Genomic DNA, 27,874 nt, shown 5'->3' with positions numbered 1-27,874 from the left:
TTAGATGGCTGGTTGCATAAAGCACAGACTAAAGAAAAAATCTTTCTGTAGGAAAAAGCAATGTCAAATCACTGAGTCTGTTAGCTCAGGCCACTTCCCCATTAACCTCCAACCAAAAACACAAACCTGTGTCTGGTACTCAGAGAATGGGTTTGGTATTTCAATTCCGTGATATGACTGGCTCAACCACCCCAGAGCATGTTTTTAAAAAGGTCAAACAGAACATTTTTCAAAATGTAAATCAATCAATGAGGCCAAGGATAGATTCCCTCTGCTTCTTGTTTCAGAATAAGAGTTTACATTTTGATTTTCCCCAAAATACTCAGAGGGACTGAGCAGGCCAGGCAGCCAGTGCTACATTTCTTCTTGTTATGTCCTCTTCCAGAAAGGTTTCTTCATCCACTGGCTCTCAGAAGAGAAATTCAGATATTCACTTGTAGGTCTGGGGCACACAGCGCTTCAGTGCATTTGCAAGGAGACTCAGTCTATCAGACACAGAACCCACCCTAAAGGAGATGCATTGTGTGGCCAGCCAACCCTCTGAATTTCAGCCTATTCTCATTCCATCACTAAATAATGCAGGCCTTACTGTTTCTGGAAGGAGCCCTGCTGAAAACTCTTGAAAAGAATCAGAGATGGGATCCTTTGACCGCCCCCTGATTCTCATCATATCAGTCCCAATACTTCTGATTAAAAAGAGAAGTGTCCTTTAAGAGGTGAACAGCTAAACTAAGAGCGCTACCGGTGACCATCATCAGCAATAAAAATAAATAAATTATTAATAAATGCAACAAGCTGGAGGGTCTCAAGAGGTTTGTAACCAACCTTGAAAGGTGGCACGTTGTATGATTCCATTTATATAACATTCACAAACGACATTAAAGATGGAGAACAGATTAGGGGTGCCCTGGGTTAAGGAGCAGGGGAGGGGTGGTTGCTATGGGGTAGAACTGTTCTGCATCTTGACTGCGGGGGTCACACTGATTGGTTCCTGTGGTGAAAATGCAAAGAACCAAATACTCATGCACACAAATGAGGACAGCTACTGTAAAACCGAGGAAATCCTTGGCAGGCTGTATCACTGTCATTTCCTGATGGTGGTGGTGTGCTATAGTTTTGCAAGATGTAATCTCTGGGGGAGACCGAGTAAAGGGTAAATAGGTACTCTCTAGTTTTTTTCTACACTTGCATATGGACCTGCAATTACCTCAAAATAAAAAAAAAATTCAGGAAAGAAAGAAATAACACAGTGAAGTGTGTGTGTAGAGTGAGCAGCATATCTTCCCATCCAGAGCACCTATTTCCTCTGAAGAGACCCAGTGAAAGGGGGAGGCCAGCCTGCTTCTTTCAGATATCCTGTACAGGGCCCTGAGCTTCTTATTAAAGAGACCCTGGCACCTTCACAAGACCAACTGCACTACCTTTGCAGCCCGATGTAGTCACATAAAATCTCCATCCGAAGGCTTATAAGCAATTCTTCAGGGATCTTGTTAAGAGTTGGCTGCACATTGGAATTGAACTACCACTGCCCAGCATCCAAGCTGCATTCAGAAAGCCAAATACGGAACCTTGAACAGCATTTCTATTGGGGGAAAGTGAACCCTTAGTTTATATAAACTATACCTATAGCTGGACATCTATACATCTGTGGTAACCAGGAGCCCACCTTCCAAAAACTGATGTTGATGTTTAGCTGGAACAATTGTATGGCTCCCTGATTATCCTTTTTCTCTCCTTTGTATTTTCTTCTTAATTTTCATCCATATTTTTTGTTTGCATCCTAAAAACCACACAAATGCTGACTTTAGTTTCATGTGGTATACATCAATGCTAGCTACAATTGTAGAAGCATACCACTCCCTCAAACACACTCGTAAATTCTCCCAAGTGCCGTATAAATTTCAAACCATTAAATAAAATGATTTTATACTGTCCTTGTGGATGTTACTAACCCTCACCCCCACCAATGACATCAATGTTTCCATAGTAACTAATGCACTTCAAAGTGGAAAATGCAGATGGTGACTTTAAAAAAAAAAGGCAGACAAAATAAGTGATAGAAACTAAGCACATCAAAGTGTAAGTAGTGATGCAGAATGTACCTGCATTATGGGAGCCGGCTCAGGGATAAGCAATAAATATTTTAGTAGAACCCTTATGCTAACAGATACACTATGGAACAATGGCCTATCAAATTACAGGATTGCCCGTGCAAGCGGGGGGGGGGGGGGGGGGGGGGGCGCTGCCCAATTCGGTGTCCTCCCACCTAAGAATTGACATGTGGAGAAAAGCATGCTCAAAAGCAGAAGTATGGATCACAGGCTGATTTTCAAAACTCACGTGCTTTCTAGCTATGTTGTAAGTGTGCCTGAGCATAGCTATTTCAGAAGTATTTGCAAACAAGGAATACAAATGCTTACAAGAGAGAAATGGGTCAAACTTGGAGAGAGAGAGAAGCAGACCAATTCCTATTTCCTAAATGTAAGAAAAAGTAAAGTCTCTATAAAATGTAACATTTCTCTCTTTAAGCATAAGTCCCCTTTCCATGAAGCCCAAGTACTTTTACATCTACTGCAAGCATTTCATTATTTATATGTTTGTGAATGAAAAATTTTTTTTTAATCTGGGTGTAAAACTCCACACTTTTTGAGTTGTAAGGATGGTAGCTGGGAGGTGATGGAGCTGGTTGGTTTGACACAAAGCTAGGATCCAATTTCAACATAACAGAGTGGTGTGGAAATGCCGATCTGTCCCTGTCAAAATGTCATTCTCAACACTGTCTATGCACCAAACAGAAGTTTTGGGTAGTCTCATTATTTAGTCTCTGTGCTATGGGAGTCAATATTTTCAGAAGGCCAGAGATGACATCCTGTTCTGTGAACAGCAATGGGCTAATTTCCTCTGATGGCATTTGGGTACAACCAAGACCTTCAAATATGCGTGGCACATGGAGGTAGTTTAATTTCTAGGATGCTAGATTTTGCCTCATTTGTCAATTTTGTGAATTCATGCTCAGCATCACTTTCTGGAAAGCACTGAGACGCTGTCCTTTTCACAGAACTCTCTCTGTGGGCCCCATCACCTAGGGAATGGAGGTCTAGTTTGATGGCTCCATCTATTAACTTCTTTCCTTCCTTCTGGCTGCATTGGACTTGTATTAGTCTGTTTTCTGTCACTATAACAAACACCTGAGATAATTAACTTATAAAGATAAAAGGTTTGTTTGGGCTCAGTTTTGGAGGTTTCCATTCATCATTGGGGCTGCTTTTGGGGTTGTGGTAAGCCAGCCCATTATGGTCAGAAGCCCACAGTAGAGCCAACCCGCTCACCTTGTGGCTGGTAAACAAAAATTTGAAAAAGGAAGAGACTAGAGTCCCAAAATCTCCTGCAAGGGAATATCCTTAAGACCCGATGACCTCTCTCTTGGCCCTTCCTCTCCCAACAGCACCAAGCTGGGGACCTAGACTTCTACACATGAGCTGAGGAGATGCTCAAGATTCAAACTACAGTCGTCTTGAAGTTGCTTCAAAAACATCACCTTCTACAGGTCACATGGCTTTTAGCCAAAACCAGTATGAAATCTTTTTTTGCCTAGAATTCAAGGTATTCCCTTACCTGCTTAAAACTTCGATCTGATGAGGCCTCTTTCCCTGAGGCGTCACCCCTCTTCTTTGAGAGAACACATCCATCCCCTCTGCAGTTTCTCCTCTATTCTTCAGGGCCTTCCCATCTCCACCAAGGGACTTTTTACATTCAGCCACCCACACTCACTCTCTCCAGAATGTCCACCATTGCTCTGATGTCATAAGCAAAGTCCTGCAGCAGAAGCCCCTTCACAGAAGAGGGTGCATTTTGATAGGCCACGTCCCCAATATTTGGGAGAGTGCCCAGCAAATCACAGAAGTTTGATAAATAGGTCTTGAATCAATGAGGTCGCTTCAAAGAATACAAACATCTCAAAAAGGTTTAAGGGTAATAAGAGAAAGAAGAGACTGGAGCCTGACGCCTGGTATTTAATAAATAAATAAATAAAGTCAAGGGGAGCTGTCATCATTTTTAGAGGCTTCTCACCAAATTAAATGAAAGATTAAATAGTTATTTAAGTGGTTACAACGACATAAAATAAAGGAAAAGATTCTTCCACATCACAATTAAATTTAATGCCTCTGATCAATAAAAACTCTTTTAGAGATCAGGAAATAAATCAAATAACAGAAGCTGCACATAATAGAGAATGACTTTAGGAAAGAGGTCTGTTTCCATCCAACTGCAGAAGGAACTTAGGGAAATGAGGTTTCTCATTCAGTGGACTTGAATCCGATCCATTTGGGTCAAACAGCAGGACCCCAAACCTATTGGCAAAAGCAAAATATCTATAATTAGCTCATGTCGTTGGGGCTCACAGGCCAGCAACATGAGCAGGGGGAAGGCCCATGGCCCACAGCACATGCCTCTACCACAGACCACATCCATGAGGACAGAGAGAGGGGTGCAAGGAGAAACCTACAAGGTCATCTGGAAGATACTGTGCAAAACACAGCAGGCTGCTCAGTGAGCTGGTGGGGAGAAGAGGCCCACAAGTCCGCAGAGGAGCTCCAGCATGGGAGCCTTCAGGGTCACACTGAAAGCCCCCCAGGAGCCCAGGTGTGCCTTTCATTTTGCCAGCCAGTCGAGAACCTGCAGAAGGGCATGCCCAGAGGAAGGAGCCTCTCCTTGGCTCTGGACAGAAAAGACTGGGCATGCTGAGAAACGCCACCTGGGAAGAGAAAGCTGAAGGCAGAGATTTAACAGAAGGCAGCGTCTTATCTGGGGAGCTGGGGCCAACAGATCTGAGATCACAACTCTTTCAGACTCAAGAGCAGGGCACAGCAGACTTGTTCTCTAAACGACCAGATAAAGGATATTCTGGGCTTTGCAGGTCAGATTATTTTCAGGCCACATGGTCTCTGTCAGACCATAATAACAGATAAGTGGATCAGCATGGCTACGTTCCAGTAAAACTTGATCTACACAAACAGACAACAGGCTGTAGTTGGTACCTCTGCTCTAGAACCACCCCCACTGTTCCATGTTTGCCACTGGTTTCCAGTTACCCCAGTGCTTCTGCACCGTGGATAACAGCAAACCCCTCATAGCCAAAAGGGCCTGAGGAGCCGTCTCCTGGACCCAGGAAAAATGAGAGAGACTGATAAGAACGACAGATAAGTTGATGCTTATCATACAACCCACGTCCTGTAGTAGGCACTTCACCTGTGGTGACTCATTTCCCACTGAGGAAAATCCTCTGCGACAGGTATTTTCATCATTCCCAAGCTACAGATGAGGAAACCGAAGGGTGACAGATCAACAGAGTCTCATGGGACAGGAAATGCCGGCAGTGGAATCCAGGCTGACTTGCTCCAAAGCCAAGTTTTTATCCTGTGGATACAGTAAACTGGAAAGACAGTGCTAACATCAGGCCACATAGCCCACGGGACAGACAACAATACACAGAGCAAAAGTAAACAAGGGACGCAGGAGGAGCCAGGCCTACAGAGTGACTTGGTAACAGAACTATAGCTGGGTCCTCAATGCTGAGCTACCCAAGACACAGCACTGAGGTGTCTGAAGTGCGAAATGAGATGATGTACTTCCTCCAGGGCCAGGCACAGAGCAACGTGCGGTCAGGGGTGGAAACCGTTAACATTGGTAGGTCAGTCAGTGCCTACTTGGGATTTCAGCAACTGCCTCATCTGTCGAAATCCTGCTAACCCAGATTGCTTGTCACCTATAAGAGAGGGCATATCCCTTTCACATAACATGGTCTGGATGGTTTGGATCTATATATACACAGGTAATGTGTGTGTGTGTGCGCAGATGTGTACATATGAATCAAGTGTGCCAGATCTTAACCATGGTTCAATACCAAGTGGTAAGGACATGGGTGTCCACTGTACTATAATTTCTACTTTGTTTTTGGTTTTGGAGAAGCTATAACAGAATCAAAAATAAAAGTGGAGAGAAAACGTCCCGCTTTTTTCTCCCAGGATTGCAGGAAGTCTGAAATGATATAATTCATGACACTTTGAAATCCACTAAATGCTCCACACAGGTCAGATGATACTGAACCCACTTGGGTTTCTGGGAAAACTGAGACCCATAGTCCCCTTCATAAGTCTTTTAATAAATATTAAAGTGTTAGTAATCTGTGGAATGTTTTTGTGAGTGAGATAAATGTAATTTTGGACTAAAAGTTTGAAAAGTGCCCGTTTGGTGAGAAAGTAAACATCACTGAGAGAGACCTGCTCCCACTGGCTCCTGAAGCCCTATAATTTGGTGGAGGTTACGAGGGCAGAATCATTACATAAAGGCCCTTGTTTTTGAGTTTTGAGTGGCTGGCTGTTGAGATCAAGAATGCAAGTGAGGCTGAACCCACAGGTGACTACAGGGACCTGTGATCTGCTGTGGAATGTGTAAAAGTTGATTTCCAGAGCATGCCCAAGTGGAGGAGACAGACAGATGGCCACGGACTATGCTCTCACCCCAGTGAGGTCTGTTCAATGCTCATTACAGATTTCCTCCTCTTAAAAGGGGAACACTGTCCTCTCACAAGTAGTAATATCAGAACATTCAATGTGCTTAAAAACATTTAGTTCAGCTGCAATTTTTTTCCTTCTCTGAGCAAGAGACTTTAGAGTAATACAGGCAAAAGGACACAGGAACAAACACTAGCTAAGCAAGTTATTTAACACCTATGGGTTCTCATTTGTTCATCTGTAAAACAGAAATATAGGTTGAATGTCTCCTTTATCTGAAATGCTTGGGCCCAGAAGTGTCTTTGGATTTTCCATGATTTTGGATTATTTGCATGTATATAATGAGACTTGTTGAGGATGGGACTAAATCTAAACATGACATGTGTTGGTGTTGTTAAACACAAAGCCTGAAGGTAATTTTATACAATTTAGTGCACTTGCATTTTGACTGACCTGTCACACCTGAGGCCAGGTGTGGAATTTCCCACTTGTGGCCTCACGTCTGTGCCCAAAATATTCCTGATTTGGGCAGCATTTTAGATTTCAAAGCACTTCAGACTTTGGATTTTTCAACCAGGGATGCCTAACCTGTAGTGACAATTACTTTACATGATTTATATGAGAACTGAATCAGACCATTTATGTCCTTCCTAGTGCAACTCAAAAAATAAAAAATTCCCCTTCTGCAGACAGTTCCATTTTGACTCCTTCCTCTTTTGTGGCCATCCTCTTTAATCTCATCATCCCCTTTAATAATTCTGGAAAGGCAAACAATTAAAAGAAATGAGGAAACAATTTATACCAGCAATCAAAACTGTAAGCAACCTACCCTCAAAGAAATGGGGGTTGGAATATAAGGGAATACAGTGGAGTATTAATCTTCTTTCAATGGTGCTAGACACCTTCTAATTAAAACTGTAAAGTTAAGCTTCCATTAAAAAAAAAATCCAAAAACTGAAAAAGAGAATGTTTAAAGCAGAAATAAAATAATTACCAGCAAGAAGAAGGCAGAGGAGAAGAAAATGTGTACAACCCAATGTCATAAAGTTTTAAAAATGCCCACCAGGGTGGAATGCAGCTCACAGTACAGCGTTTCGCTAGCATGCACAAGGACCTGGGTTCAACACCCAGTACAAAAAAAAAAGAAAAATTCCTACCCAGGGAGGTAAAGGCAGACTGGTGGCACAGTGTGCCAAGGCTCATAGCCCCACATCGAGCCTAAAGAAGATAAAACAGTGAATGAAAAACTAAAATCCTGAAGGTTTTCATTAATATCACCAAACACAGGGGAAACACATATATCCCTTCTTCTTTCATACACCCTCTGGGGAGACAAGGACAACAGGGACCACCATGCTGACTACCCCTGCTGGAAGGAAGTGAAGGCTCTAGAACCACATGGTGAAGCCCAGGGCTGACTGGAGAGCAGAGAACACTGCTGGAGGGTACACAGCCTGCGTCCCCACACAGGAAGGCCAAGCCCACTTCACAGGACTTTTACAAGATCCTAGAAGCAAAAGCTGCCAAGCCACTTCTCCCAGTCAAGGCTACCCAGCACCCAGCACCCCACCTACAGCAACTTAGCCAGCCCCGGGCACTCTCAGGCTACAGAAGGTGCACACAGAAAGGAAACACCAGCTTGGTCATAAAGGAGGAAAAAAACAATAAGCCATCAAGTCAAGAACTCACACACACCTAAAACAACAAAGATCCTTGCTGACTAATTGGAGCAAGAATAAAGTGATTCAACAGCAAGACAGGAGCATCCACAAATAAAACCTCCTAGAGAAAAAAACAAGAAAACAATACTGCATCAAAGTCAAAGATCCCTGTTGAAAAGAAAACATAAATCAAGAAGGGAAAGATTCCTCCCAACAGATCTCTGAGCCACCAAATTGAATAAGAATATGTGTTCAATCCATGGAGAACTCAAAGGCAACGTTTAAAATAAGAAGTGTGCAGACCTGAAGGAAAGAAATTGGGAACTCACTTCAACATTAGAAAATGAACTCATGAAAGAGAATCCACAGAGAACTAAAGAAAGATGACTTAAAATCAATTTATTGACCAGGGGAAACCTAAAATCAAACATGAATATAGATAAAAACAAAGGATCAAAGTAATCAAAGCAAAACTATCACAATGGAGTTCATAGACTTTCCAAAATATAGAAAATCGGTGTCCTTAGGGCAGGGAAACCCAGAAAGTGTTCCAAGAGACAACAGAAGAGAATTCTAAAATAAAAAATTGATCATTAAAAGAATATATCACATTCCAAAACTATGGCATATATCATACAGCAGTAATATATATTGGGATTAAGTTACAGATCAAATATTTGAAAAGGATTCTTCAGGCATCTAATGTATAGGCAAATAATCCATAAAGGCAGAAAAAAATCCATAGCAACATCCAAGGGCAGAAGATAGTAATTTTAACTCTTTTTGAAAGAAGTTTTCTGATTTTTCCCCCCAGCACTAGGGAATGATCTCAGGGGCACCCTGCCATCTACCACTGAGCTACATCCCCTGTACTTCATTTTTTCTAATTTTTTCCTTCTTTTGAGACAGAGTCTCATTAAGTTGCTGAGGCTAGCCTTGAATTTATGATCCTCCTGCCTTAGCCTCCTGAGTAGCTGGGATTACAGGTATACATCACCAAGCCCAAGCAAGAATATATACTTTAAAAATTATATCTAACCAGCCAACCATTGTTCCATTTGTAAGACTAAAAAGAACTCCAAAATGAAATACACCTGGTCCCCAACTTTCAAGGGTTCCACTTGATTTTTCAACCTCATGATGATATGAAGGTACAACTATGCAACCACCCTTTTTTTTTTTCACTTTCAGTACAATATTCAGTAAAGCACATGAAATATTCAATACTTTATAAAGCACGCTTTGTGTTAGACAATTCTGCCCAACTGTAGGCTCATGTAAGTATTCTGAGTACATGTGAGGTGCCGGTGGGTTAAGTGTATTAAATGCATTTTTGTCTTTTGAGTGTGAGTAATATTTATTCAAGTGTGAAAAGAAACAGAATTCCCACAGTGTGAGCAAGGACTCAAGAGGAGTTACCCTTAAATGCATTGTTGACTTAGGATATTTTCAACCTAGCATGGGTTTATCCAGTATGACTCCACTGCAAACAAGGGACATCTGCACTCCTAACAGTAATGACAAGGGGGACCTATCCCTTTTTCCTCCCCAAGTTCATACCTTGAGCCACACTAGAGGAACCTTCTAGAAAAGGCATGTGCATTTCTGAGTTCCTCGATCGGGTCCTCCTGGCAAGTCTCCCAAGACGTAGCACTGTAAGGGAGAAGGAAGGCTTGCCCTGACTTCCTGTCCTCTCCAGTAAACAGTCCCCTGGTGTGCATATTCTCTGCTCCTCTGGAAGGCAAGTTTACCTGAGCAGGTGCACACCTGCAGGGACTAAGGACCTGCAGTTCTGAGTTTTATTCTGTGAGCAAAGTGCAAACTGAGTTTTCCAATCCAAACTCCAAACTTCTCCATACAATTTTTTTTTTTTTGTACTCAGGATTGAAGTCTGGGGCACTCGACCATTGAGCACATCCCCATCCCTATTTTTGCTATCTTTTAGTATTTTATTTAGAGATAGGGTCTTACTGAATTGCTAAGAGCATCACTTTTGCTGAGGCTGGCTTTGAACTCACGATCCTCCTGCCTCAGTCTCCCAAGCCACTAAGATTACAGACATGTACCACCACACCCAGCCCCAACTGATTCTTAATCAGGAAAAGGTTACGTTAAGAGCAGAGAAGAAACAGTGACTACTTACCAAGCCTCAAAACCCCAGTATGGCTCATGATTATTTCTGAATGGAGGATATGGAATTTCTTAAAATATTTTTCACCTGCATATTATTCCATAATGAATATGTGTTATGTTTATTAAAAACAATATGGTCAGTTTTCTTTGAAACCATGTCCAGAAAACATCTTGATGGCACAAGAAAATCATCATAATGGTCTCAGAGAACGAGTAGGTTCCTAAATAGACTGTGTACTGAGATCCAATTTTATTATTATATTTTTAAAAACCACAATAGCAATACATGCTGCTGAGAGGCCTGAGCTAAGTATTTTGGATGGCTTATCTCATTTAGTATTCATAAAATCACCTGAAGTGAGTATAAATACATCTGATCTTAGAGAGGAGAAAGTTGAAAATTAAAGAGGGAAACTATAATTTGTCCAGAAGCCACACATAACTAATAACAGCAGGCATGAACTTCTAAGGCCTCAAAGTCTATATGTCCCCCACTCTGGTCCTAGAGGTATATAAATGCAGTCAACAGAAAGACTGAAAGGACACAGGCCAAAATGTTGACATTTGATGCCAGGCTCTTGGGATGATGGGCTATTTTTAATCATTTTTCGATACTCATCTGTGTTTTTCAAATTGTCAACAACACATATATTTTTTGTAATATAAAAATAGTAACATCTTTATGTTAAGGAAGGAAGCCACAAGCAGGAACTTGAAGTTCAGGTCAGTGGGGAGCCAAGCCACATGTCCATACGATACACACTTGATGCTTGTGGGCTCCCGGCCTGTGGATGAGGGGAATGCTTATGGTGTTACTCCACGTGCTCTTTACTTGGCTCAAAGATTCATTTGTTGAAATTTGGTCCTCAATGTAATGGTATTCCAAGGTAGTGGGACCTATAAGAAGTAGGGGCCTAGTGAGAAGGGACGGGATCATAAGGCCCGGTGTTCAAATGGGATTAATGCAGCTATCACAGGACTAGGTGAGTTCTTGTGATAACTAGTCATAAGCAAAGTCATCCCATGTACTTGGTCCTTTTGCATGTGGATGTGTCCTCTCCCATTCTTTACCCTATTATGCAACCATGGGGACCTTCACCAAATGCTGACAACATGCTATTTGGACTTTATGGCTGCCAGAATCAGGAGCCAAGTAAGCCTCTTTACCTTATAAATTTCCAGCCTCAGGTATTTTATTATAGTAACACAAAAAAGATTAAGATACCCTGCTATACAGGCCTAGAGCTGATGGAAAACCACCTTAAGAAACCTCCTCCCAGCCTCCAGTTCCTAGATTACCCAATAGTCTGTCAGCTCTGCTTGCAGGCCAGCTTCTCTTTCTGGTCCTAAGGACTATACATTCCAAGGAGGAGTACCCCCCTCTCAGCCAGTTTGCCAAGTTTTCAAGGAGAACAGGAGGGGAAGTTTGAATGGCCTCCTTCCAATTTTTAAACTGTAAACTGCACGCCCACTTTTTGTTTGAGAGACATTTCCCCTGTGTGAACACAGTTTGTTCTATAACCAGCTTTAAAGTTATCCAGAACTGATACACTCAGGGCCAAGCTAAAGTGTTAAAAAAAAAAAAAAAAAAAAAAAAACCAGACAAATGCAATAGGGCCTTTCCTAATTTTAGCTCTTCTTGCAGAAATCTAATGTGTAGATAATTCAAAAGAGTGGTTCGATGCATTTTTATATGCAGAGGTGTCATCATGTCCTTGAGGCCAGGAGTCTATACAAGGAATTGGAATCGTAGAGCTCCCCCTCCTCCTGGTGAGCATACTGTTCCAGGACAATTGGAGGCCTTCATTCAGCCTCTTGGCCATGCCACACACTGAAGTCATGGCTGCTGGGTCTGAGCATGCCCTGGATAGAGCTATCTTCTCCCGGCCGACTTCCAGCAGCATTTTACCACACCACTTCAAAGCTGGGAGCTGGAGAGATAGAAGTATTGCCAAGACAGGTGCCAACAGCCCCCGCGCTGCTAACTGGAGGAGAGACTCCAGAATGCCAGCTCTGACATGCCATTGTGTGGCTATGGCCCTGAGTTCCCAGCCCGAACCTTCTTCACTGTCATCTTCCCACCCCCACCCATCTCTGGGGGCTGTCCCCAGCCAGCGTCTTACCAGCTCTACTCCTGACATCTTGGATCTACCCCAAGCAATGTTGAGAGAATTATCTCACATCTTTAACCATAAACACCACCCCCCATTCATCAGGCCCATCTCCAACAGTACCTCTCACATGAGCCCAACATTTTGCATATATTATTAGACACCACACTGTCCTGGGTAAAAGCTGACCCAGATGCAAGGCTCCAAGAGGGCTCAGCCCCTGCCCCGCCCAGGACCTAAAATATTCTAATGAATGAATCATTAATGAAAACCTTATAAACATGACATCTTCCCCATTAGGATACATAAACTCCATGAGGGCCAAGCACACGCCTTATTCAACTGTATGCTTGCAGCACTTAAGGAACTTGTCAAAGTTAATGAGTTTGGCAAAGACCAAGCTAACAATTTTTTTTTTTTAAAGGAGCCTATGCTGAGAAAGTCTGAGCATCATACCACTCCTACCCTTCCCCTAAAAATACAAAGATGCGCGGAATTAGAATGCAGTTATCTGGTCCTAATACAATGGAAGCGTGGTTACATTTTTTATAGAAAGAAAACAAGAATTGTCACGGGACAGCATTTCTTCAATGCATACCTGGCCAAATCTGAGACTGGCTGGCACAAATCAGTGATCGTCTCTTTTGATCTCACTGAATTGGATAGGGCTTCAGGGAGGACACAAAGGCCACTAGAAATGTTATCAAACGTAGCTTCTGCTAAGGAACCCTGCAAGAACTCATGTACATACACATATCCACACAGAGTAAATATGCATAGTCAGAAGGCTTACCCACAGATATTTCTAGCATTTTTTATATGTATTCTCCTTAGTCTGATGATGAAGGGGAAACCCTACATTCAGCTAGGTCCACAAAGAAGAAAGAAAAGGTTCAGAGCTACTCAATTCAAACAGGTTCACCCCATGGCCCAGACACCTCCACCCCAGAGAAGCGTGGTTACATTTTTTATAGAAAGAAAACAAGAATTGTTACGGGACAGCATTTCTTCAAAGGCCAAGCTTCCTGGCTGAAGAACTCTCTTACCAATAGCCCAAAACCCTTAAGAGGGACTGAGAGTTTGCATTAGTTTTCTTTGTACCCTCAGACCAGTTAAGGGTCCTTCACTTGTTTTCTTTCTTCCTGCTGGAATTATATGCTGAAGTATGCCACCCTCACCCCTTAGAAAAAGATACACTGAAGTCCTAACTCCTGGTACCTGTGAATGTGACCTTATTTGGAAATACGGTCTCAGCAGATGTTAGCAAGTTAAAATGAAGGCCCTAGCCCAATATGACTGGTGCCCTTCTGAGAGAAACACAGGGGGAAAGGCCACGTGACAACAGGCAGAGATCACCCTGACACAGGTTCAAGCCAAGGACATGGAGGGCTACTGGTCACCATCAGGAGCTGGGAAGAGGCAGGAAGGATTCTACCTAAGGTTGTGGAAGAAACATGAGCCAGAGATACGTTGCTTTCAACTTCCAGCCTCCAGGGCAGTGAGAAAATAAATCCTGCTGTTTTAAAGCCACCCAGTTTGTGGGAATTTATTACAGCAGCTCTAGGAAACTAATACACCTGGCTCTTTCCTTCAAAAGGGCCCAGAGAATCCCATCTATACTCATCCACCCTCCCATCCCCAGGTCCACTTCCACCTCTTCATCAAAGGATAAGTTTTAGTCAGGTTTTTCGCTGCTGTAACTAAAGGATCTGACCAGAACAACTGTAGAGGAGGAAAGGTTTATTTAAGGTTCCTGGTTTCAGAGGTCTCAGTCCACAGAAGGCCAGCACCTTTCCTCAGGATTCAGGTGAGGCCGAGTATCACCGTGGAAGAGTGCGGCAGAGGGGAGCGGCTTACGTGATGGTCAGAAAGCAGAGAGAAACTCCACTTGCCAGATACAAATATATACCCAAAGCCACACCCCAATTCCCACATCCTCCAGCCACACCCCAACACTTCAGTAACCACTTAGTTAATCCCTATCAGGGGATTAATTCACTGATTGGGTTAAGACTCTCACAACCCAATCATTTCTCCTCTGAGCCTTCTTGCACTGTCTCACATGTGAGCTTTTGGGGGACACTTCACATCCAAACCATAACAGATAAGCTATAAATTACTTTTTCTTTAATGTATAGATACAGATATAGATATGCATATGAATGTAGATATATGTGAGAATACATAACCTAATTTTGATCCAACATCTGAGGCACTAAAAATGTTACAGAAGGACCCTACTGTCCTATAAACTCTACAAAAGGAAAGGTTTAAATAAAATATGGAGTTCACTTCTGCTCCCCCACTTCTCCCACATAAAGCACAACAGAACTCAACTCTAGTCCAGACCGGCAAAAATGAACAGGCAGTCATGGTAAAAGGTGCACCTGGATCTGGAAGACCTGCAGAAAGCCACAAACATAGCTGCTATGCCCAGGGAATAAGGACAGGGGAGCAGAGAAAAGAACTGGGACAGAAACTGATACAGCCCATGGTAGAAGCCTGGTACAACAGGTCCACCTGGAGTGACCAGTATCCTCCCCAATCCCCACCCATCTGACAGTGCCATCCCCCCAGGGTTGGTGAAGCATGATGCTGAGGGGGGTCAGGGGCCAGCAGAGGGGCCCCAGAAGAGAATAAATGAACAACCAGGAGGTGACAGAACTGGGCCACCACCTGTGACCACCACAGTTTGGTTTACTTGGCACAAAAGGAAAAGTAGCCACAAAGGTAACAAACACACCTCAAGGCAAGCACAGTCCCGCTCCTCTTTGAGGATCTAAAATGTTTCACTTGTCATACTGAAGAGTCTTGCTGATAGCCTGAGGTGCCACATGCCCTTGAGTTATTTTTAATTGTGGTTTCTGTTTTTAAAAACAAATGCTTTCCCTATTTCCCTAATTAACTCCAAAGTGTCTAAAGGCAAATAAACACAAACATGTTTTTTTTTTAATCTGTTCACTAGATTAAAGGATAGCCTATGGTGCCTATTAGAAAATATGAAGTCTATTTTTTAAAAGACAGTGAGAGTAATAACGAGGTTTTCCGCATCCATCAGAACAATACAGGTTGAATATCCTTTATCCAAAATGCTTAGGACAAGCGGTATTTTCAGATTTGGGATTTTTTTTTAGATGCTTTGGAGTATACATAATATACAGAGAATGGGACTCAAAGTCTAAACACAAAATTCATTTCTTTCATTTACACCTTATGCACACAATCTGAAGGTCATTTCATACAGTACTTTTTGTGTGCCAGCATCCTGTAAACTGTCATACACGTGAGCAGTTGCGGAACTTTCCACTCTTGGTGTCATGTTGACACATACAAGATTTCAGATTTTGGAAGTTTTCAGATTTGAACTTTTGAATCAGGGATGCGCAATCTGTATTTATTTATGTATGTTTATAATCATTGTTTCTGAAATTAAAACACCACTGTCTCCGCTTCCTGACTGCTTACCTGCTCACACCTGCCAGCTCATGTAGGTTGGCTCTGGAGGGTGATGCAGCACATTTGGGTAAGTGTTAATTCTGTGCCCTGATTTTGCCTAAAATGAAAGCAACAAATGCAGATATTTTCCAATGTTAAACTTTCATCCTTCAGTGTCCCTGAAGGATTGGTTCTAGCATCCCCATCTGATACCAAAATCTGCAGATGTTATAATCCCTAATATAAAAAGACACAGAAGTATGCAAGCAGCCTGAGTTTGATCCCTAGTACCACCAAAAAAAAGTATAGAATTTGCATATAATCTTAATACATTTTCTCATATACTTAAAATCATCTCTAGATTACTTGCTTACTGCAATGTAAATAGTTATACATTATTGCCTAGGAAATAATGACAATAAAATAAAAAAGTCTGTACATGTTCAATACAGTTGCAATTCTTTTTTCAAATATTTTGTTTAGAGATTGGTTGAATCCAGGAATGAAAAACCTCCATAGAGGGTGAAGATGTGGAGAAAAGGATACACTCATACATTGTTTGTGGGACTGCAAACTGGTACAACCACTATGGAAAGCAGTATGGACATTCCTCAGAAAACTTGGAATGGAACCACCATATGATCTAGCTATCCCACTCCTAAGTGCCCTTCAATAGATGAATGGATAAAGAAAATGTGGTATATATACACAATGGAATATTACCCGGCCATAAAGAAGAATGGCTTTATGACATTTGCTGGTAAATGGGTGGATCTGGAGACTAACATGCTAATAAACTAATCCCCAAAAAATGAAAGGTCCAAAGGTCAAATGTTTCCCTGAGGATAAGGGGAGAGGAGATTAAAAGGCCAGTGGAGTAGACTAGAGGGAATGAAGGAAAGGGAAGGGGACTGGAAAAGGAAAGAGTGGAACTAATCTGACATAACTTTCCGTACATACATGATTATACCACAGTGAATCTCACCATCATGTACATCCATGGAAATTAATTTTTAAAAAACTATTTTAAAAAAAGGCCCAAGACATATCTCCCAATACCAGAATAAGGACAAGCTTGGGACACAGAGATAACAAGTCTATGGGAAAATCGGTTCCACCTGTGCATCTCTGGAATGAAAGGGACCGCACTTGGATTTAGCTCAAGGGCTGTTGGCTCAAGTACCACTCCCAGCCCGAATGCGTATGAGGCAAAGCTGCCCACCTGCTCCCATCAACTGCAAGATGCAAAGCTGCAAAGTTGCTTGCTGATGTTTTGATCTATTTATATGCATCTCCAGGGCTTGGCAAAGGTAAAGGGAAGGTGATAATTTATGGGGGGGGGGGGGTTTGTTTGTTTGTTTCCAAAAGATATCCTCTCTTTGGCTGGCTGAGAAATTGTGTTGCTGGCATGTTAAAACTCCCAACCCACATAAGTATTTACCAGCACTGGGGAGGCAACAGAACAAGCCATAAAACAGATCAGGAGTCTTGCCCTAAATTTTGTGCAAAGGTACAGGAGAGGCTTGTCTGAAACTCTTTTATATCTATCTTTACACAGCTAGCTCTCTTTAAGGGCTCCACCCCCATTTCTCACCCTGTTCAAAACAACAGGTTCCTTGCCTACATTTAAGGAGGAGGGTGGAAATCAAACTCTATTGAGTAGTGTGCATGGAACTTCTACTTGTATAGCTTTGCGAAGAGGATGGGGCAATGTGCCACACTGAGCACATGCAGGTGAGACCTGGGAGCCAATGTGTCCCACAGACATAGCAGATTAAGTGTCAGCACAGCAGTGGTTGGGAAATGAAAGGGTCAAAAGCAGGGCATCTATCGTAATTGACGGTGGTTGTACTTGCAGACATACCGCTGAATTTAATGACCAATATCTGAAGACGACTTTTAAGAGTGGCCTGGACTCTGTAACATGGGAGCCAGAGTAACCCCAAGCCCAGGAGGAGCCTGTGCAACCCTGAGAGGCCGAGAGCTGGTGCTGAAACTGTGGCCAACCCTGTTCCAGGGGAATAGCTATCGGTGATTCTGTGGACCTACTTCAAACAATGCTCTGACCCAAAAAGCCAACCAGGAGATTAACTAATCAGCATCACTCTTTATTTTACAGGTTGGATCACAATAATTGAATCTTACATAAGAAAAACATATGGGTCCATGCTGCTTAGAAATTTTCAAATTCATTAAGAGAATTCTTAGTAGAGTAAATATAAGATTTCAGGTACAGTATTTTAAAGCTTATATAATCAGTGGAGGGCAGCTTTCCAATCCCAACTTGCTTGTATTCAAGGTGGTAATTTCTCATTCTCATCAGCAGAAGATGGGAGAGCGTGAAAATCCAACAATTAGAGAAGCCTATTTTACATAAGCCTTTTCCAAAAGGGGAAAAGACAATAGCATTCCCTGTGACTACTGTACAATAGTCTTTAATTGAGAAACACCATCATGACTGTGTTCTCCATACACCAACCTCACAGGTGCAGAAAACAGTGTAACAATAATCATTTCCTCCTTCCTGGAGTTCCTGTAGCTGTTTGGGCAGTGATATTGGGAGTATTTTGCCAGCTCTTTTATTCTTTCCCCAGGGCTATATGCTGAAAACCACAGCTCACTTTAGACCTATCAAAGCAGAGTATCAAACTGGGCCTGATGGCGCATGCCTGTGATCCCAGCGGCTCAGGAGGCTGAGGCAGGAGGATCTCGAGTTCAGAGTCAGCCTCAGCAAATGCGAGGTACTTAGCAACTCACTGAGACTCTGACTCTAAAAAAAAAAATACAAAATAGGGCTGGGGATGTGGTTCCATGGTTGGGTACCCCTGAGTTCAATGTCTGGTACTCCCCACTAAAAAAAATAAGAGTGTCAAAGGCTACCTGGATGGCTGGGTTATCATTTGGAGAGTCAAAGTTTGCTTGGATGGATGGATGGACTGACACACAGATGAAGGCATGTTCCAGGGTTTTGATGGATCTGGTGTAATGGCACAAGGATGAGCTCCTGGGACTTTGTCCTTCTGCCATACCCTAGGGACATGACAATGACACCACTGCCCACTTGAATGGTTTTGTGGTCGTAGCTTATTCCCAGGGTTTTCAAAGGCTTCATGGCAAAGATTTTAACAAAAACCAATGATAAGAAAACAAGATTCATAATTACAATCAATGCTATCTCTGAGTCCTTTACCAGGTAACATAAATGCCACCTGGGAGATCACAGGCCGGGAGAGGACTGAAGAGGAATGGCAGGCACTTACGGAAGAAGCCATGGAGGCAAGGGGGAAGGTGGGCTCACACCTGTCCCTCCCATTAAGAAAGGGGGCCAGTAGCAGTTCCCGCTGCCATTTGCTTTTAAATATATTCAATATGCCTTCACTGGGGGGGAATGATGTGACTTTTATTGAAGTCCAGGAAAATTCTATTCACCAACTTCTATATCCTAGATAGTGAGGCAGCTATTCTGAGTCTGAAGAAGGATGTCCCATCACTTGAGAAAACAGCTGGGCTGGTTATGCTGCTTCTATAAAGATGTGAGCCTCTAGGTCCTCAGTCAGAAAGGCTTCCCTTTTCAGAGGGGCTCAACTCAAAGCCACAAAGAAGAACTGAAATAAAGAAGTCAGGAGTGGCCAGCTGCCGAGATCCTGCCCAGACCCCAGGGAATGTTTCTGCTCTCTGCGTTGTCACTGGAAAGCCCAGCAGAAGGCTCCTGGGCTGGCCCCCTCCACAGCTATAGCTGTGCAAGACCCGGTGCTTTAGACTGGGTTCCTTCCTCATTGATATCACCATGGAGTCAGCAGGGTTGGGGAGCGCTGGGGTCCTCCGGAGTACATGCTTTCTCAAAAACCTGTGGCATCTGAATGTGAATCTAAAACTCACCTAATATCTACCTGCAACTTGATTCACCAAGAGTCCAGTTCATTCTCTTCCTTCCCAAGGATGGGTTCTACCAGACTGGAGGCAAGAAGGCTGCTTCTAAAACCACAGACAGGGTCTGGGGCTGTAGCTCCGTGGTAGAGCGCTTGCCTAGCACGTGTGAGGCACTGGGTTCGATCTTCAGCACCACGTAGGAATAAATAAATAAATGAAAGGTATTGTGTCCATCTACAATTAGATTATATATATATATATATATATATATATATATATATATATATATATATATACACAAATAAAAATAAAACTACAGATGGAGGGACAGTGGAGTTGTGCAGAAGCTGTGACCTTAACAATCGCCATGAGCCATAAGCCCAAGGGATAACGCCACAGGATAGAAACAGACTGTATCAAGAGCTCCTCTGCTCTGCTTTTGAGAAACCAAAAAAAAATGACCAAGACGGGGAAGATGCTCACAAATGTGCTTGCAAGGGGGACTCCAGATGAAGGCAGTGGACAAGTGCCAGACACGAGCCCTCCAGGGCAACCAGGGCTGATCTGAGGTCGTGTGTCTGAAACAAGGCTGCCTGGGGGGGCAGCATATGTCCACAGCATATGTCCCTTGGTCCTCCCCCTCCCAACACCTCAGGCTCCCCGCAAGTAGCCATTCAGCCTAATCTCCACATAAGTAGCAGAGCAAGCTCCCCAGATCGCCAACTTGCTAAACAGAAACCCAGGCCACATACAAACGTCCCAAATCCTCAGGTCCCACAGGGGGACTCCTGTTGGTACTATGGCATTGCTGTTAAAGCAACTGTTGAATACTGCACCCCATGGGAAGTACTCTATCACGTGCCCATTTACTTAAACCTTTCAACCACTTAAAATGTAAGTTCTATCTCTATCCCCACTTTTTCAGAGGAGGATACTGAGGCTCAGGTAAATCAAGTCACCAGGAGCAGATAAGTTGGAGAGCCAAGGAGATCTCATGAATCTATGTCTGATACTCTTTTTCACCTTCAGCTGCTTACCACCTGCCTTCAGCCTCAGCCTAGAGTGATAATATCGAGAACTTCCCAATGCAAGTCTGCTGTCAGCACACCTGCTCTTCCTAGCCATGTGAGCCTGTCCCTGATCTACTCACCTTCAAGTACCACCAACTGTAAAGGATCAACTTTAATAACCATTGCTGTAGGGGGCTCCTCACCCACTGCACTTGTCTTACCATCTTTAAGATGAAATAGATTGCTGCATTCCTAATAAGGGAATAAAGAGAATTAGCAACTGGTGCTTAGCTTATTTCTGGATTTTAAAAACTTTTTAATCTCCCAAGACAAGAATAGGAAGCTATTTGATTGGTCAATTCACTAAACCAAAAGCAATGTTTGGTTGAAATCATTTTATTTCTCAATTGGGTCCTGTCATTTTTATGTTTGTGGTGAATAGGTATGGCCATATTATTAAGAATAATAGCTAGAATTTATAGGATATTCAGTATGTGCCAGAAGGTGTTCCAAGCATGTGTACTTACTCAGTGAATCATCACAGCATCACTGTTATAATCTTAGTTCTAAAATGAAAAAAAGTGAGGCACAGAGAAGTTAAGTGACCAGCCTAAGGTCACAGAGCTGGTAAGGACATAGGAATGAATCCCAGATCTGCTGACACTCATTCAACAAGCCACTGTTGCCATAGACACTTGCCATTTTTCACCTTGGGTTTTAAAATTTTAACTTGGAGTTTTAATCATTGAAGAATAATTTTCACGCTAAGACACGAATACATAGATTACATAAAATACAAGTGTCTTTGAACCACATCAAATGCACTTATCTTATGAATCGAGGTCAATGGTTCTACTTTTCTTCCTGCTTAGTATCTATTTTGTAGGTACAGAAATAGAAATATAAAACAAAAATAAATGAAAAGAGCAAGGGACTATCTTTCTGGCCTACAGACGACCAAAGGCATTTCCCAGAAGCAATAAAATACATCCAACTGGTCTCAAGGGAGACCGGATTCTAAATCCATGTGTAAATTGTACAATCAACATTACCACTGAAATGCCCCTTCACACCTTCAAAAAGTGTTGCATACCATAATCAGTGTATGCAACCCTGGGCCTGAATAAGGAGTAAATATATACAATGCACATAGCAATGTGCAGAACATGAATGGATATGCAAGGGAGAAGCGAAGAAAGTACAACGGCTTTACTTCATAGGAACACGCTTATTCAATGACACAGGTGGTGACATGTATGCAAGTTAAATGTGTTCATGGAGCTGGAAGTATGGCTACTATCATACAGCAAGTACGGAGTTTGATTCTCCTCTACTTGCACATGAAATGCACCTACCTCCACGTGGCTCTTGTGACACTGCTTTGACTCCTTCCTAGTCCCTGACAAAGCAGCACCTCCAAGTTTGCTATTAGATATGTAAAATTACTCAAAAGACATTCCTGCTGGAGCTGCCCTTGTCTGGCGGTTCCCCGGGTGCTCTGTGCAAGAGGAAACCCACACAGCGTGACCCTGAGTAAGGCCATTCCTGCAGCAGGTACGAGGAGCAGTAGATACTGAACAACCCATTAGCAAGGGCGCACCACTGTGCACAGGCCCCTTGCTTGTCCTTTCTATAAGGTATCTAATGCTGAAATGGAAGAGTTAACAACATTCAGGAAAGAGATCTCCCCCTTTACAACTAATTCAGTTTCAATTGTTAAACACATAAGTGAAAACCCTCAAGAAACAAGGGAATGTACACAAAGTTAGTTGAAGGGAATTTTCAGAAATACATATTTTCCCTTAATGATTATTAGCTAAACAGTCCTAAACCAAGCTGTAAGAAAGAAAAAAAATCAGAGTAATTTTACTTCTTACTACCCAGGGCTATATAGTAATTATGCAAATGGCAGCGAATTTGTCACTTCAAGTAACCATAAGTGTATAAAATAATTTCATTAAGTAAAATACAGTTACCTTAGTCATCATACTAATTTGACAAGGACTTTAAAAATGTCTCTCAGCTGTCTGCCTCTGGGCTCGATATGCAAAAACCCATCTTCAAAATGATGCTTCTTTAGAAAGAAGAGAAAAAAAAAAGAATAACAAATCCAGCAGTTTCACCTCACCCCTTAATTGCAAGCCCACTGAATGTTCTCAGGCCTAAAAATAAGTGACTATAAAGTGGTGAGATGGAGATCCGTTTACCACACTCAGTCATCTATGTCATTACTTTGTCACCACAACCTCAGGCATACTTTTGCATGACTCTAAATAGGGAAATACCCACCCCCAGTTCATAGGAGCTGCCTGGGTGCCCCACCCAGAAGACTAGACTGGCCTTTTTTTCAGTTTTCATCCTGAAGAAATTCAAAAGCATCTGTATGTGAGCCTCAGTCGTACCTGCCCAGAGGTGTCAGCAGTTTTAATTTCCTGTACACATCCTTATCTCCTCTAGTCCTCAGTAATTTGATAACATACACACCCTCTCCATGCAAGGCTACCCTCCGTGAATGACTTGAAACATCTCAGTGGGTCCCTACAAAGCACAGATAAACTGCACACAAAATTACTTTCTCTCCATGAAGTTCCCATATGCCTGCACCTCCTCCAAACAGTCCAAGACTCATACAGATGTTACATCCTGGAGGAGGTGCAGGTGTGTCAGACTGGAGCACACAAAGCAAAAACACAAGTACAAGAAAACCACACTGCAGCTGAGCACAGTAGTGCCTGTAATCTCACCAGCTGGGGAGGCTGAGGCAGGAGGATCACAAGTTCAAAGCCAGCCTCAGCAAAAGCAAGGCACTGAACAATTCACTGAGACTCTGTCTCTAAATAAAATACAAAATAGGGCTGGGGATGTGGTTCAGTAGCCAAGAGCCCTTGAGTTCAATCCCTGGTACTCAAAAAAAAAAAAAAAAAAAAAAAAATCACATTGCATTCTCTGTTCTGTGCACAATGACATATCAAATTGAATGGGCTTCTATTCCTTACTTTGAAAAAATTATTTCATGGCCAGCCAGGCAGTTTAACTATGTTAGAACATCCTTCTAACTGTTGGCTTATGTGAAGCATGATTTCGAATTAAGACATCTGCAACTGCAACAGATTTCAAAATACACAGCTGATCCAGGTTACACTGGGTTTACATTGTCTATAGGACCTTATCCGTATCATCCCTGAGATCAAGATCAATGTCCTTCTGCACTGCCCTGGAAGGCCCTAACCTCTGGCAAAAAGTTGCAGGTCTGTAGTCTAGTCTAACAACTGCTGGCTTTCTCATGTACAGTTCTGCCTGAGTTTCCCTCTAGGTGGGTTTTCAAGGGAAACAAACACACACACGTCCTGCTTTTCTAAGTTGTTTCTCAACCCCAGGCAACTACCTACTTCAGTTTTGCAGATGGGAAGCCTATATCAGTGGCATTGAGGACACACTGAGAACACTGGGAAATTATCTATTCAGAAGAAAAAGGGAAAAAGGGAGAAATGAAATGAAACTTCCCAATGTTATTTTTTTTTAAAAAAGACACCTGGGAAGAAAAGATAAGATAGCTGTGTGGACTTTTAGAATCAAATAGGAAATAATGTCACTGGACTCACATTTGCAATCACCCTCCTCTTTGAAATTAAGCACAATGGGCCATGTCCTCTGGCAAGCCCTTCACCAGATATGTGAAAATCAGAAGGGAAAGCTGATTCCCAGTGTAAAGACCACATATACATACATCATGCCTATGGACCCTGCCAGTGTGGTCACCTATAGACACTGCATCTTAGGTTTCCCAGGAAACCATGATCCATTACAAAGAAAAAAAAAAAAAATCTGCTTTTCCTGCAAACATCCTGCACTAGTTTATTCTCCAATTATCCAGAGAGAGGTCTCCTATGGCTGAAGGAACAACATACATTTTTTTTGGGTTTGCCTCCCAAATTACAGATGCAGAGAGAACTCTGAAGTAGCCCAGAAGAACAAGGCCCATAGCAAGCTGATGCAATCAACCCTGGCAAGCCCCTATTTATTTTCATGAGGTTCAGATGGCCACAGAAAGTCAAGGGCAGTCAGGCAAAGCACAGTCCTGAGAACCTTATGCCCCAGTCCTAGTGATCAAAATAAATTCAGTTTCCTAGGCCTGTCCTCTTCTAGGCCTCCGTCTGCTTTCTGCAAAGCACCTGTTGACTCCTGTTACATTACCCCGTCCAATCAGGCTTTCCATCAGGCAAGAAGTGCCAGGATGCCGCCACCAGGTGGACTGAATTCCTCCTCTGCCTGTCAACCCCCTGATCTGTGATTCAAGTCAACCTCCCATCTCTTGGTGCCAGCCTGGCTTCAAGAAGTCCTCCACTCCAGGAGCACCCTGCTTTCTCAACTTTCTAATGGAGCTAGGCCATTCATCTGGCTGAAGTCCCACATTGCTTCCTTCTAAAACCCTTAGAGCATTGCAATAATAATAATAATATGCCCATGCTTTCATCACTCCAGGGATGAAAAGTTCTGTTGGTGTTGTTTTGCCACATACAAATAAGGCACTCTATTGAGCAATGTTGGTTTAAGGCAAACTGTTAAAACTGGAGGCAGCTGTTGCTATACTTATTTTACCTCCTTTTACACACAGACCTGGTTAGGTACAATGGACTGTGCATATATGCTACAGTACTGATCCACATATATTTTACTGATGTGCATTTGCATCTTAATAATACATGTGCCTCGGGCTGGTTGCATAGCTCATAGATGAAAGTACTAACCAAGCATGTGTGAGGTCCAGCACCCCTCATCCCCCCTCCACACAAGAACCCCCTACAGAAGCTCAGATAAACTGATCCCCCAAAACACTGTTATCCCCTACCTCCAAAATCCACAGGTACCGTCTGCAACTATGTATTATAACTACTGACAAAAATGATTGCATTTTATAAAACAGAAAATGAAATACACTGTTGGCTCCAGGATTCACTCAAAGCATACCAGTTACAGATGCGCATGACACAGAGAGGGCTTTAAACATCTTTCATCTCAGAAGGGTCAACAGATATGCATTAGATTTTCAAAAGCCCTGAAATTGTTGCCCCAGGAATAGAGCTGAGTTTGTAGCGTCCCCCACCTCATAACCACATAAATGACTTTACCCAACACCAGAGACCAAGTTCTACTTTAGTGTCTCCTTTACAGCAGGGGGGCTTAGGAGATTGTTTATGAATGCTGTAAGGCACCCAGTGTCTGGCCCTCATTAACTTTAACCCAAGGCCAGGAATGAGGGATTAATGATAACATCAGGACCCAGCATGGTTCTATCTCTGGATGTGGTTATTCAACAGCCAAAATCTTGTCCGATTCTATCTCCATCAAACTTGCTAACACTCAAAGTCTATGACATTTGATTCCATTTCAGGTCAATACCCAAGTAATGATTTAACACTATATACTCTGAAAAATCTTCTACTGTTGGGATAGGACAAGTCTAAGAGTGCACTCTCTGGAACTCCAGTTGGGACCACCTGAGCGGGGCAGGAGACAACAACAAAGTACCTACTTGACAGTGCTGAGTCATTACAAGCTGTTTCCTCTGAGATGTTAGGGACCCACGGGCCCTTTGAGCATTAGTATCCCCTTTAGAGAGGCAAATAAATTAGATATATAATGTGTACAATAACGTAACCCCTTGTTGGGAAGAAACCACGGTGGGTAATTTAGCTTTAAGAGTGGGTAGCAGGAACTATACAAACTCACAGCTGCTCTCCAGGTACTGTAACTTTATCCCAGACGCTGAAAGATGGCTATTGGAATACGGTGGGAATATTCCCCCTATAGCTTCGGCTCAGATCAGGGCTACTTACACTTGGGCGCCTTTTACTCTAAGCTGTTAAATCCTTCCCCCCCCCCCCCCCCCGGAATTGGCGGATGCAGAAACAGCCCGGAGAAAATGATGCATAATGGATTTGTTCTTCCAGGCGATGTAACGAAGAGTAGAGGACGCAGGATGCCAACTGGCTTTTCTTGCCATGTGCAGGTCACCTGAAAACCGCGATGCCTTCTTCTCTAGAGAGGCTCCTGAACTCACCATCTGGCTCCGCTTTCAAGAGGGTAGGGAAATGGTTTCACGCCCACCTGCCCGCCGCCTCTCCACCCCGGACACCCCCTGCCCCCTCCGGGCGCTCTAGCTGCTGCCGGCATCCACGGTCCCGCCCGCTCCCGGCTCGCTCGGCAGCCCCGGCCGGCAGCTCCCCCGGCGGCCGCCTCTGCACCACTCACCAACCTCCGCGCCGGGCCGAGGTCACGCCCGCCTGCCCCCGACGCCCGGGCGGCCACCTCCTCCTGCCAAGGGGTAGCCCGAGACCCGGGCTGGAGAAGGGGGTCCGCGGAGGAGTTGGCAAGGGGACTCACCAGGTAGGCGCCCACCGTGCCCTGCGCCAGCATCAGGGCGCACTCGGACACCAGGAAGATCTTGATGTTGGAGAAGCAGGACACCTTCTTTTTCTTCTTCTTATTCCTCTGCGCCTCGTCCCCCTGCAGCTCGCCGCTCCGGCCGCCGCCCGACGAGCCTCCCGGCTTCTTCCCCTGCATCCTTCCCCCGCCGCCGCCGCCGCTTTCCCGCTCACCCCGGGTGTCGCGGCCGCTGCCGGGCGGGGGTGCGTACCGCGAGGCTGCGTGCTGTCCCCGCCCCGGGCCCGCGGCTGCCGCCCCCGTCCTGCCGGAGCTGGAGAGGTGGAAGGCACGGCTCCTCGCCTCCGCCGCCGCCGCGCTCGTCCCCCTTCTCCTCCTCCTCCTCCTCCGCCCTCCCCTCGCCTCCTCCTCCGGCTCGGGCTGTGCCAATCACAAGGGCTCCTCGCGCCGCCCGCCGCCGCCGCCGCCGCCGCCTCGTCTCCCGCGGACGCCCGCCGCTGCCATCGCCCGCTTCCCCTCGCCCGCCGGACGCGCCTGCCCTCAGTCCCTGTGCCCCAGCTCTGCGGCCTGGGGCTGGGACGCCACTGCGTGCCCCGGCTGAGCCGCTCCGGTTGCCGGTGCTCCCCTGGGGAGCCAAAGGGGATCGGCTTGGGCGCTAAGGGTGGTCAAAGCGGGGAGGGTCGGGCTGCTGGGAGAACTGGTGGTGGAGGGGGTAGTTCTAGCCGAGCAAAGCCGGGGGTGGGGCTGCCCCAGAG

At 43.9% G+C, this 27,874-nt stretch overlaps 1 protein-coding gene across 2 annotated transcripts in view; it reads right to left on the bottom strand.

Moving 5' to 3' along the window:
• Positions 1-27,467, bottom strand: part of Slco3a1 (solute carrier organic anion transporter family member 3A1) — a 299,077-nt gene extending 271,610 nt beyond the window's left edge. Inside the window, exon 1 of one of the 2 annotated variants that reach the window (XM_071608652.1) lies at positions 27,120-27,467. In XM_071608652.1, the coding sequence (XP_071464753.1) occupies positions 27,120-27,299 (180 nt within the window). In that variant the 5' untranslated portion in view covers positions 27,300-27,467. The remainder of the gene's footprint in view (positions 1-27,119) is intronic. The other variant, XM_071608651.1, reaches the window with a different exon arrangement.
• Positions 27,468-27,874: the final 407 nt, after the last annotated feature.

Source organism: Marmota flaviventris, chromosome 2, assembly GCF_047511675.1.
Source record: "Marmota flaviventris isolate mMarFla1 chromosome 2, mMarFla1.hap1, whole genome shotgun sequence".
Taxonomy (NCBI): Eukaryota; Metazoa; Chordata; class Mammalia; order Rodentia; family Sciuridae; genus Marmota; species Marmota flaviventris.
The sequence above is the reverse complement of the archived record's forward strand: the minus strand, read 5'-3'. Positions and strand labels throughout refer to the sequence as shown.